Source organism: Linepithema humile, chromosome 7 (assembly GCF_040581485.1).
Source record: "Linepithema humile isolate Giens D197 chromosome 7, Lhum_UNIL_v1.0, whole genome shotgun sequence".
NCBI classification, from domain to species: domain Eukaryota; kingdom Metazoa; phylum Arthropoda; class Insecta; order Hymenoptera; family Formicidae; genus Linepithema; species Linepithema humile.
The window spans coordinates 14,417,346-14,431,289 of NC_090134.1; the positions used below are offsets into that span (position 1 = coordinate 14,417,346).

General features: G+C 31.8%; 1 protein-coding gene across 5 annotated transcripts in view; it reads right to left on the minus strand.

Moving 5' to 3' along the window:
- Cngl (Cyclic nucleotide-gated ion channel-like) overlaps window positions 1-13,944 on the minus strand; it is a 262,907-nt gene that overhangs the window by 52,875 nt on the left and 196,088 nt on the right. For all 5 annotated transcript variants that reach the window (XM_067359193.1, XM_067359198.1, XM_067359195.1 and 2 more), the window contains one exon: window positions 1,271-1,601. In XM_067359193.1, coding sequence (XP_067215294.1) covers window positions 1,271-1,601 — 331 coding nt within the window. The remainder of the gene's footprint in view (window positions 1-1,270; window positions 1,602-13,944) is intronic.

Sequence of the window (13,944 nt, forward strand, 5' to 3'; positions counted from 1 at the left end):
AATTGCGGATAAATTTGTGCAAAAATACATATGTATAGATATAAAAATTAATCCGTTTCATATAAAGATATTTTATCCTTTTATTTATAAAAACACGTGTATGAGCAAATTTATTATTGATTGTAATTCTCTAACGTTCTATTTTAAAAATTTCTATGTTATCATTATGTTTTCAAAGTCAGTGGATTTATTAATTTTATCAGATAGATTGTATTTTCTTCCAACATTTGAAACTTATTTCGTTCGATAGTGATATATGTACATATTTAAATATGTATGTAAATTGATTATTTTTTACTCCCTTTTCCTTTTACGGCGTAGAAATATAGTGTATTTATTGGAAAGTGAGAGCAAACGGCGCGTGTAATTCACATTTTCAAATAATAAAATTCGCATAGGTTCGCACGTCCTTTTATGACTCCAGGCGCGTAAGAACCGATTCGCTTCAAATAAAATTCCAGGGAACTCTTTTGCGCGCACCATTTGTATCTTTTTCGCCTATTCATTTTTCCGTTTACCGCAGACGCGAACATGATCGAGAAAATATTTCGTATTTCTGTGCTCTGATTGAACCAATTCTATCCTCACTTTTTGCGATCTCCCAGTGAACAACTTTCTCTCACTTTCTTCCATCTTTCCTTTCGGCTTTGTTCTCTTGTACGACAAAAAAAAAGCTCCGGTCGATATAAATTTTTCATGAAAGAAGAAAAATATTGATAAAAATTCAATCATTAGGTAAAATAAATGTATAACTAAATAAGGATAAAGAAGATAGAAGGCAAAAGCATTTATTTTAAATGAAAAGCACGAAACGAAAGCACATCCTGACAATAAACTTGGCATGAATAATCTTTTGCTTTTGCTACCAAGTATTGCTTCGCATTTTAAAGTGCAATATTTTCTTATGAATGTTACTGTTACGGTTATAAATATCAATAGTGCAGAGCTATACGTCGTAAATTTCTAATGCGCATGTTGTGCTTTCTATTTGTCGTATCTTCTTCCTCACTTTTACCGTAAATATAACTCTTTACTTGTAAAAGTAAATGCTTCAAATTCAAAGAAAATGTTTTAATTTTATCCAATAACTTCCATCCAAGTGTGTTCTTTGATAAACAATTGCAAAAGAATTCGCGTCGTCTTTGTGAAATCATCCAGTGACTTGAACAAGCGCAGGAATCTCGTAATTGATTCGTTATTACTTCGAATCGTTGAATTGAATTATCGGAAGAGCAGGAAGAACATTGGCATACATAGCAGAAAAGCTCACCTGGAAAATAGTAACTTTCTTCAGCACTGAGAGATTCACATGTAACGCCAACTCAGTTTTGAGCTTGTCCGGAAGTAGACCGAGAGCGGTGTTGATATCACCGCCGCCTTGTATCCTGCCGCGCGACCAACTGTAGTCGTACCACCTCAGCACTCGGCGTTTCATACCACCCGGCACCTTGTGGTGCCTCATGTAAGTCTTGGCGCCGTCCAGGAGTCTCTCGAACTCGAGCCGATTTGCATTTCTGTTGGTGATGACGTTGCCGACCTGGCCGACGATGGTCGCAAATATGAAGACGCCGATCAAGTAGCTGACTATCGTGAAGACGTACCTGCGAATCAGGAAGGGAGAAAGAGAGCCGATCAGTCCGAGGGGGATGTGATCAGTGTCCTCCATTCATGGACGAGCGGCCCCCGCCGGAGCCTTCCTTCTCCTATACTCTCTCTTTTATTTTCTCCCTTCTTTCTTACTTGCTTTCCTCGCGTTCATCTCTCTCTCTCTCTCTCTCTCTCTCTCTCTCTCTCTCTCTCTCTCTCTCTCTCTCTCTCTCTCTCTCTCTCTCTCTCTCTCTCTCTCTCTCTCTCTCTCTCTCTCTCTCTCTCTCTCTCTCTCTCTCTCTCTCTCTCTCTCTCTCTCTCTCTCTCTCTCTCTCTCTCTCTCTCTCTCTCTCTCTCTCTCTCTCTCTCTCTCTCTCTCTCTCTCTCTCTCTCTCTCTCTCTCTCTCTCTCTCTCTCTCTCTCTCTCTCTCTCTCTCTCTCTCTCTCTCTCTCTCTCTCTCTCTCTCTCTCTCTCTCTCTCTCTCTCTCTCTCTCTCTCTCTCTCTCTCTCTCTCTCTCTCTCTCTCTCTCTCTCTCTCTCTCTCTCTCTCTCTCTCTCTCTCTCTCTCTCTCTCTCTCTCTCTCTCTCTCTCTCTCTCTCTCTCTCTCTCTCTCTCTCTCTCTCTCCCCCCCCTCCCTTTCCCTTCCCCTCTCCTCCTTCCCTCACACACATCTTTTTCTTTTCTTCCTCCTACACTCTCTATTTTTCTCTATCGTCCTATCATATATTGATGCGAAACACATACACTCGCATACACGCGAGCTCGTAGCAATCTACTCTTCTACTCTACTTCACCTTTGCTAATTCGTAGAACGAAAAAAAACAATAGTGTAAAATTGAGTTCTTTGCTTTTGCACGTAGTCAGTCAGTCGTTAATATTCTGGCCAACGTCATTGTTGAATCGATGAATAATCGAATGTCATTTTGCATCGTTAAAATCCTTTCATTCTCGGCGCCGGAGCCTTCATAAACTCGGAACTTGGATTCGTCTTTGACATAATTTTTAAACATGCAAACGTTAAAAGTATAAACGTTGAAGAAATGCATACTTGTTGATTTATAATTATTTAACCGCTCCTATTTATAATTATTAAACTATGTTCATAACTTTCACATAATAAATTATAAGTTTAAAATTATTTTATTTTACTATTTTAAAAATTGCGCAAAAACATACATTTAAGAATTTTGTATACTAAGTCAAATAAAATCAGTAGGAGCGTAAAGAGCCACAATGCTTCTTTGTGCGAAGGTTAAAATAAATTCGTTTAAAATTGTTTACATCAAACGTTTCTGCCTGACATCAGGTCTTCTTCAGTGTACATTAATAAAAAGTAAAGTTCGCTCGCAATAATTACATAAAGTAAAAGATGTGGAAGACGTATTAATAATCCTTTTCAACCAAATTGTTGTTCGGTAATAAAATAGTTAAGACTGCAATAAATGCAATAAAATACAATAAGAGTTCAAATTAAATAAAAATAAATGGACCGAAGATTGAGAAATGTTATATACATACTTGTATTAATTTCATGATGGTAAAGTACTCGTCCACGTAGAAGGAACGAGGTGGAAAAGTGAAGAACAAATAGTCTTTACATATTGAGCGTTGAGATCTTAGTGATTGTAATTTAATAGAGAAATTCTGAAATTTAAAATAAAGGTAGGAAAGGAGGAGGGAGGGGGAGAGGGAAAAGGAGTAAGTAGGGGAAAAAAGAAGGTTGGGGGTAAAAGAAGTAGATAGAGGAAAAGGAAGGGAAAGTATTTTATAAAGGAGGAAATAAATTAATAGGGAGATAGGCATCAGGTAAATGATCCGTGTCGTTTTGATTGTTAAGGCCTGCATTTTGTCTTTTAATAAATACCATTTCTGAGATCAATCTTTTCGAATAAGAGGGTTCACCATCTAAAATCTTTACTTTATCCCAATCAAAGTCGTGGTAGGAATACATTCTATGTTTAGATATGACTGAAGGAGAACAGCTCTTTTTATTAATGTCATTCTTATGTTCTTTCATTCTGGTGTTATGTTGTCTTTCAGTCTGTCCAACGTAAGTCATATTGCAATCACGACACGGAATCATATAAACTACTTGGCAATGTGAAAGGTTGTTTAAACTATCTTTGCCTGTTTTTATAAAGCATTTTAAATTGTTCGGGATTGAACAGGCTAATTTAAAATTGGAGGTTCTGGCAATGGAATTAAAGTCTTTGTATATAGATGAGATGTAGGGAATAGTTAAAAAGGTCCTCGAGTCATTCTTGTCAGAGTCAATGTTAGAGTTAGCTGCTATTAAATTGTTGTCAATTTTTTTATTGTGGAGATTAAAGATAAATTTAAAATAATATCATTAGATGTAGTATCCATGTTTACTAACATCCCCATAGAATTAGCTATCGAAAGCATTTCTAAAAGATGGGATTTAATTTCTCCTAATACCTCCACCCCTCTCAACAAATTCATAACGAGGATACGCTTTATTTTGAGCTCCACATTTTTCAATTTTAATAACAAAATATATTTATAAATAAATAAATTTTCTGAAAATTTACAATATGATAGTTCTTGATGTATAGATTTAAAGAGGTTATAAACACAACTTCTATAATTTGATGTTTTCAACTTGAATAGTACAGCATTAGAAAAAAACAGACTGGTACTTGTTTTCTATCTCTCATGCCCCGGTCTGAGTTCTATTTAAGTAAGGTCCAGTATAATATAGAGTTCATTGTTTCAAGGCCGCCTCACTTTTTTTATTTCTTTGAATTGTTTGATAAAGAAATGTTTATCTCATCTCTTTCTACAACTCCTAAAATTTGCGTTATTCATTAACTCTCTGTCTATATTGTCTTTTGTTTGGGATGGATTTTCAAATTATCTTGATCCTATAATCAAGTTTTATCAATAATTTTCGACTAATTTAGAATCGAAAAATAATTTATTATAAATAATAATTAATAATAATTAATAAAAAATAATTTACAATTAAAAAAATTTAAAAAAATCTAATAAGATTATAATGTTAGAATAATTAAAATATTATTTTAATAGAATAGAATTTGAAGCTTGATTAAAATAACGTCTAATGAGTTTTTGAGTAGTCTTTATATATCTTAATGGTACCAATTGTTCTGACCAGTATGCTCGGTCATGTTCTAATCGACAGCCTCCTTGCTCTATTCACAATTCATCATTCCTCTAGTGCTCGGAATTATAGCGTTTCCGATTAAACGGATTTTGATCCATGGCGGATCAATTAATTACTATTTTACTATGAATTCAAGTCTTTTATTGGCGGAGATGATGCAATGACGTCATTAATCAATCCTGGATCGATCAAAATCCGTTCAATCGAAAACGCTATTAGATGCACATTTTGAGTCGATTCCCGAGACGACGCCTCCTATCCTCCCACTACCGCTCGAGCCGTCAAGTCTCGAGCGGTAGTGGGAGGATAAGAGGCATCGTCTCGAGAATCGGCTTGAAATGTGCATCTAATTCTGAGCACTGCTCTAAACCAGTGCTCGGAATTATTTCAGCTTTTCAGCTGATTCTCGCGGCACACGCCTCCTTTTCTCTCCTTACCACGCGCGCCGCAGCCGCTTGAGCCAGCGCCGCCGAGCGTTAGGAGCGGTGCTATCCGATTAATGTTAAAAAAATTATTAAAAATATTGTTTTCCTCGATAGCAATAGTACTTCATGGGTGACGTGGAAATCTATTGAAATATTTTCACATAATAATATTAAAAATAAAAAAAATAATTGTAATAAATTTTTAAAATTTTTTATGATCAAAAGAGAAGATCCCAACATTGCCTCAAAGAACGCCCCAAAGGAGGCGTGTGTCGTGAGAATCGGCTGAAGTAATTCCGAGCACTGCTCTAAAGGATTCCTACTCTTTCCGCTTTTCATATATCGACGCAATTGCTGCACACAAAATCATTTTCACACGTACATTTTCTTGATTTTCTATTGACAACCTCAAACCGGCTCGATATGTTTTTTAAGGAAAATGTCCTTCTGCTCTTTTCGTTTGCGCCTTCCGGCATAAAACTCCCGTACTTCTACCAGCATCAAGCTTCTCCTTTTTAGTATTTCTCTCATACGTTTATTCCCCATAGCAGTCTCATCTCATTTTTAAATTTAGCTTATGCTTGCTCTAAGAATAAGCAATATTTTGTACCGATTAATCGATATTCGAGATTTTTTTAAATTGTTTCTTTGATATTTTTAAACTAAAATAATCGGTAGAAAAAAATAATTGATTACCACCAACAAACATTTCTTTATAATTATACTGTCGATTTCTTATATATATAACATCGTTTATCTCTAAATCACTTTCTAAAATCTCATCATTTCACTTCTTTCTCATTCTATCTTAAATAAGTTTTATTTTCGCTATTTTTAACCCCGCGGCTTAACTCTTTCATCAAATAATCGATACAATTGCACGCGCACGAATATCCGTTATGTTTTCATTGCCTTGCTAATAAAAAACAGTCGTGCATTTTTTTTGCATTTACATCCTTACACATATTGTATCTTTTTCTTTTTTCTTGTCCATCAAGTATATACTTAGACTGTTATTTGTTTGCTTATTATTAATGTCCGATAATCTCATTTTATCTGAATGTCTACGTTTTAAAGTAATAGAGTTATTGACGAATTATAATTCGTTTATCTGTGAATTTTTTAATCTTTACTGACATTAAAGAAAGTAAAAATATAAATAAAATCGTGTTTTACTTAAACTTTTTCAAGGAAACCTTTCCAAAAATTATGAAAGCAATTTAATTATGTTAGAAAAAGAACCGATATTAGAGATAATTTGAAAAACCCATTAAAGATATAGTCCGATACAATAATATATATGCAGTAGCGCACCCATGGGGGGGGGGGTGGTCAAAACCCCACCGAAATTTAATTAATACACCTCATTTTTTTATTAACTTAACAGCAGAAAGTAAAAAATCTGTAGTTAAATAAAATGCGTTCAAACATTTGTATTTTTTGTCTGTTATTAACTATAGTCAAATTTTAATAATTCAAAATTCACGCCAATATCCTTGCACACAAATAATTATGATAGCTTCTCCAGCTATACTGCTGTTCGAACGTATATCATATCTACTTTAAGATATTCATATTGTGAAAGGATTTAAATAAGTTACTTAAGAAATCTAACAGAGCCATATATATATATTATATGTGATATATATTTGTTATGGTCTATCTCCTTTCATTTAAAAGATAAAAGGGAGTGGCCACTTTTGGTGGGACATCCTGTATATATAGACAAATTTTCTAATTATTTACCAGAAGCAATCCAGTTAATTTGATTATTTAAGAAAAACCAAAAAAACTCGATATCAATTTATAATTATGCTGCTATAAAAATAAATTGTATTTTTTATTAAACAATGTAACATTTTTTAATTTTTTAGTGTGCAATATAAAATCCTGACTTTTGGTGATACTGTTTCATTTTGTGTGTGTGAATTTTAAACTCTCCCCCCCCCTTCCCCCGAAAAAATATGAGTGCGCCACTGTATATATGTATAATGTATGTATGTATAAGCCTAATAGTTTTATACTAAAATGTTCTCTTCTCTTAAAAAAGGCATGTTACGCGCGCGCGCGTGTGTGTGTGTGTGTGTGTGTGCGCGTGTCGATAGTATTGAAGTTTATTGTTGCCGCTTTTTTGCGATGCTGATTGGTTCTTTCGTTGCACTCAGTTCATATCGTAAACGGCTGTCAAGTTTTTGACAGTTATTCTAACAATAAGTATATATTTTATATTTCTCTTTATAAAAGAATAAATAACTATTAAAGATTATTAAAACTATTAGACTATTATATGATTATTACAGATTATTAAAAGAATAAATAATGCGCGTGTAACGCACGCTTGTGTCTCTAGTACTATTAAGAAAGTGATTTGATTGCTTTCAAACGTGACTTTATCACATATCAATTATTTGTCATCGAAATAAAAATCGAAATAAAAATATGATATATTTTTTGTTGGCTTTTGACTTTTATAATTGCAATTTCTCCGATTTTGTTTAGTCTAAACTTAGATTTTACGCTGCATGTCATACATTTCAGTCATATTAAGATAAAAATAAATAATCGCTTTTCGTTCCAATGTTTTTTGTATAACACATTTTTAGTTTTAAAATCCAAAAAAGTTACTAATGTTTACACACAAAGCTGGAACATGGTCAAAAATGAATATTTTTCACATTTTTAAATAGATAATAGAAACATAGTTTATAAGTTAATTTTATTATTTTTTATTTTAAGAAAAAAACGTTAATTTTATCAATATATTTCCAAAAATAAAATCTGATTTGTTAAAAAAAAGTAAAAATATATATTATAATTTAAAAAGAATTAAATTTATTTTAAAGTCTTTTGCAAAATATTTGCAAAAGTGAATTTTTGTATTTGTGAAATTGAAGAAATCGCAACTTATCTGCCTGCGTAATGTTTCTAAAAACAAATTGCTCATTCTTTAAAAGTTTGTGAGATAGAAAGATTTTTTCATTTTTGTAGTACTGGTAAGTAGAGATTTGCATCTATTTATGCATAACCAATTTTGTTATTATGATGCGCAAGTACTTTGATTACAAATTATCAGAAAAAGGAATGACATCCAAACATTTTTCGGAAATGTTATATGCCAAAGCGACCTAATTGTCTGTAGCTTAAGAAGTATTGATGGTTACATTTTTAATAAAGTAAAAATCAACTTTTCGCATTCATGAAGAAGACCCCAATTGATAGGAAACAACAAGATATAAGTATTCTGCATAATTTAATTTAAATGTAATGCTTAGTTTCAATTCTCCTAAAGACTCGAAGTAGCATGTGTAAACAAGCAAATAAATAGAATCGTATGCCATAATTTTCTGACAATTTACAGAAGCGTGGCAAACTTGGTAAACCGAGAATCGAGCGGAAGTTATAACCCGAAACTTCACAGGCTACGGATCATCGTTGAATCGAAGAAATCCAGTTTGCGATTCGCTCGACGTACTCGAAGTAATGCGAGATTAAATTTGACCCAGGCTAAAATGAGTTTCCGACTGATCATTCCTGCTAGAGAGTGTAGAGAGCTTTACAAATCGATCTTTCGTGGCCTTTTCGCATGACTCGAGATTTAAGATGCGTTGTGCGAGGTGCTTATTTAATCAAGTAATCTTGTCGTTGGGCTACAAACTAAAGACCAGGAAGAAACGTACACAAAGTCGACCGAACTGATTGTAAAAGATCTGCGAACTAAATTGTAAAAGATTTGCGAATCTCGCAAAACAATTTTTGTGTGTCTTACACTTTTGTAAGGATCCTTACCCCGCACAAAGTACATGGAAAAGTGGTTTCGGTAAAATTGGCTGAATTTTTTCATATAATGGAAAGGCATTGAGAGCCGTCGCGGGACGTTAGTGCAAAATTTTTAATTTTTTTTAAAGAAATTAATTTATTAGTCTACGTGAGACAGTTAAGTTTTTTTTTATTTCGTAATAAGTCATACGTAATATTCACTTCACTACTTTTCACTACTTTTTTGATCAATGTACAATTAAAAAATAAGAGAATTAATACAATAGAAATAATAAAAAAAAACTATTAAGTTCAGAAAAAAATAATAATAATGCTTAATGATTACACAGGCCTTAATAATTATTAATAAAATTAAATGATTAAAGAAAGAACAAATATAATAAATAAAAGCTTTTGTAGGCATTTAGGTGGAATCGTAGGGTTTGTAGGGCTACTATAAATAATTAAATATTGTGATTTTTCTGACTTAACTTAATACTGTCAAATCTATTTAATCTTTGTCAGTTTTATCAATCCACATTTTTTTTTTTAGTGTACATTGATAAAAGTATAGTAAAGTGAACATTACGCAGTGACTTGTTCCAAAAAAAATACTTCAGAGATAGCAATAATAAATTTTTTTTTAATCTTTGAAAACTAACTTAAAAAAATGTAGCGCTTTAACTGTTCATTTTTTTTTACTTTGTGCCCATTGAGACTTTTGATCTATGACTTAAGAACATATACAACATATAAAAAATCTAGCCAATTTTATCGAAACCACTTTTTCATATACTTTATCCGAGGTCCTTTTATACATATATGTGCCGGTGATTATAAAAGTGGGCTAATTATAAGTCATACATTTTTTGTTTTTAAATATTTTGATTTTTACGTTTGTATGTATTAAAAAATATTTTTTTTATTATGTAATAAAATATTTTTTAAAACACTTACTTTTATCATGTAAATCTTTTTCATAATTGTCAAATTTTTCCAGTAGCTTGTAAAAAAATGTATTTTTTAATATCTCAAATGATTTATTGTTAGACTATTAATGATAAATCAGAAAAATGATCTGGAACAAAAAATATTAAATTTTATTAAAAAACAAACATATCCATTTATACTTTATAATTATAAATATGTTTAATTAACATATAATAATAATAGTAATAAGGCTCCACTAAATTATCGATTAATATTAGGAGAAAAAAAGGCAAAAAGAGCTGTTGTTGGTTGTTCATGCAATATAATTGTATATCATAAAATTACAAGGACAAACATTTCGACCTATATTAGGCCTTTATCAGTGTTACAAATAAAATAACATAATAAATGGTTTTACAAGTGTCGATACGCCTTAACAAAGAAAACGATATACGCAAGATGTTCTTGATGTAAAGTAGTTTCAAAGAAATTTTTTTCTTATTGCATGATTGTTAATGATTGGCACTGTAAAAAATATTACGCGTATTGTATAATACTTATTTTGAAAAGTACAAGTTAAATTATGATACATACTTGTTATGCGCAGAGTTTATATGTCCAATAAAGAACCATGGAAGAGTCAGAGATTAAAATTATCCAACAAAATGACACCGTAGTGCGTGGAGGATTTATGACAATTCGTAGAGTCCATGATTAAAAACTGAAGATAAGTAAAACTAATTGTAAGTCGATAGTTAAGATGATGTTGATCAAATAAATCAAAGCTAAGGACAGTGCAAGTCAGTGATACGGTGAGAAGAAGAGGGGAATTTAATAAATAAGAAGTGGGAATAGACAGAGTGGGAAAGACAAAAAGGAAGTGAGAGGGGGAAGAGAGGAACACAAATTTATATTGATGGAAATAGGTTTAAAATTTGTTGGTAAGCTTCGGGTAATGAATCCGTATCACTCTGTCTATTTAAGCCTTCTTTTTGTCTTTTGATAAAAAGCATCTCCAAAATAAGTCTTTTTGTATAAGAAGGTCCTTCGTCTAGAATCTGGATGTTATTCCAATCAAATTTATGAGTGGAATCTATTTTTGTGACGAGAAATGACAGAGGGAGAGCCACTTATTTTATTATGTTCTTTTATTCTTATATTCAGTTGTCTTTTTGTCTGTTCTACATAGGTGGCCTCACAATCTATACATGAAATTTTATAGACTACTCCACAATGAGATAGAGAGTCCAAATAATCTTTCTTCGCTTTTATAAATCGTTTAAGATTGTTAGGAATTGAAAAGGCTATTTTAAAATCTGAATTTCTAACTATTGAAATAAAGTCACCTGCAATAGATTTAATAAAGGATAATGTAACAAATGTATTTGTTTTCTTATCATTCTTTTTGTTCATTTTTATTCGTTATGTGGGGACGATCACGGGGGTGAGCGTTGTCATCGTCTTTTGATATGTGATGATAATTTTGAATTAAAAATTAGAGCCGGTTAAGTACTGTTTCAAAGATTAAAGGTAACAGGATAGCAGTTCTTGAGTAGGATGTTAATAGCCATTGTTAAATACTTCTGATGGAATTTTGGATGTGAAAGTAGAAAGATCTTATCAACTAAACCAATAATTATCCTTTTTTTATGTGTAATAGGATGGTGAGAGTAATAGTTCAGGTATCTACCAGATGAGGTGGGCTTCTGATATCAATCAAAAATTATGCTACCATTTTCTAAAATTAATGTGACATCAAGAAAATTAATTTGATTAATCATTCCTATTTCCAAAATAAATTGTAACCTATTGTGAAATGAATTGAACGTTTCCAAAATGTTTTTTACTGAAGCTTATCAACAAGTTTTAAACCTATTTCCATCAATATAAATTTCTCTCTTCTCCTTTTTACTTTCTTTTTCTTTCCCATTCTGTCTATTCCCACTCCTTATTTATTAAATTCCCCTCTTCTTCTCACCACATCACTGACTTGCACTGTCTTTAGCTTTGATTTATTTGATTAACATCATTTTAACCATCGACTTACAATTAGTTTTACTTATCTTCAGTTTTTAATCATGGACTCTACGAATTGTCATAAATCCTCCACGCACTACGGTGTCATTTTGTTGGATAATTTTAATCTCTGACTCTTCCATGGTTCTTTATTGGACATATAGATTCTGCGCATAACAAGTATGTATCATAATTTAACTTGTACTTTTCAAAATAAGTATTATATACAGGTAATATTTTTACAGTGCCAATTAACAATCATACAATAAGAAAAAATTTTCTTTGAAATTACCTCACATCAGGAATGATCGTTTTCTTTGTTTGTTAGGCGTATTGACACTTGTGAAACCATTTATTATGTTATTTTATTTGCAACGACACTGATGAAGGTTTAATATAAGTCGAAACGTTTGTCCTTCTAATTTTATGATATATTATATTGCATGAACAACCAGCAACGGCTCTTTTTGCCTTTTCTTCTCCTAATATTAATTGATATGTTTAATTAATTTTTACTAATATTCTAGTTTTTTCTTCTTTTTTGACAGTAAAATTTCCAATTTCTGAAATCTCAAAAATTTTATATAAAGAGTGCGGCCCAAGCACCCATAAACGTTCCGCCCCTATTTCGTACCTTAAATATTCCAATAAGTGGTACATAGAATGACAGCTTGGCCAAACTAGTGCGTGGCTTGAACTTTGTGCGTTATCTGCTCGACTGACGTACTCAACTCAAGTTCAAGTTTATTCAAATAGCAGCTTGTGTCATCCTTCTACAATTTTTGCTTTTATTTATAATTAAAATAAAATATTTTGGATTTAGAAATAGCTATATTTAAAATCTTGCCCTTGGACATGTATTGAGATTGCAACCTTTGGGATTGTTTTTCTCCCAAACGGCTGAATCAAATATCCTCTCAATTTACAAAAATATACTATAGACAAAAATCACTTACTAACAATGAGTGTATGTAACAAATTGCCTAATATTGGTCTCTTTAAAACACAGATTTGTATTTATACAAAAAATTGATATTTATTGTTGTAAAACAATACAAAAAGTATTTTTCTGTCATTCTGTTTTAATTTTTTTTAAATTAATGTGTGCCAGTAATTATAAAAATAAACTGTTACATACACTCATTGTTAGTAAGTGATTTTTGTCTATAGTATATTTTTGTAAATTGAGAGGATATTTGATCGGGAGCACACGCTATGAGTAATACAGTTTATTGCTTATCTCTATATTGCTGTTCAAAAAAAGATAAACCGTATAAATTATACTGTATAAATTGTACCGTATAAATTGTACTGTATTAATTGTACCGTATAAATTGTACTGTATAAACTTCACGGAGTGAAAAATGTGTAATATTTGAAAGTAGAGTTACATAGTAAAATATTTATACATAGGACTCAGTTTTATAGAAACTGTTACTATAATGTTAGTAATAATAATCTTATACGCTGCCAACCATATAACCAATATAAAAATTTTACTATAAATTACAATGATTTTAAATGTAAATATAAGAAAATAATACATTTTTACTGTATAAAAATCTTATTTGGAAGTATAATAACCATACAACATGGTTATATAAATTAATATTATGATTATAATAACCATAGCAATGTTGAATTAGCAATTTGTATAGTTAAGATAGACACTCTCTCTTATAAAAATATGGTTGGCGTCGCAAAACACTATAAATTATAGTGAGATAATAGTTACAGCAACCGTTTTTTTGTTGTCTAACTAGCGGCGCAAGTTCCACGGGAGAACCTCACAATTTTTCAGCCGTTTGCGTTGACATGTCAACAGCTTATGATCGTTATTGCTCACCGTCATTCTAATTGGTGCAATCCACTGTCGACTTTAAAAGCAAAGCGGTCTATCCCAACGAGCAGCAGCTTTACATCCGTAAAGTCTCTTTTAGTGTTTCGCACGGACGAGGTTGTAATCTACGATATTTTAATCAAGTAGGCAAAGCAATCTCGTTGGTCTCGTTTCGTTAAATCGTTTTTTAGAATGTATTTTGAAAAGCCTGAAGATGGATAAACTCTCATGGCATAAAAA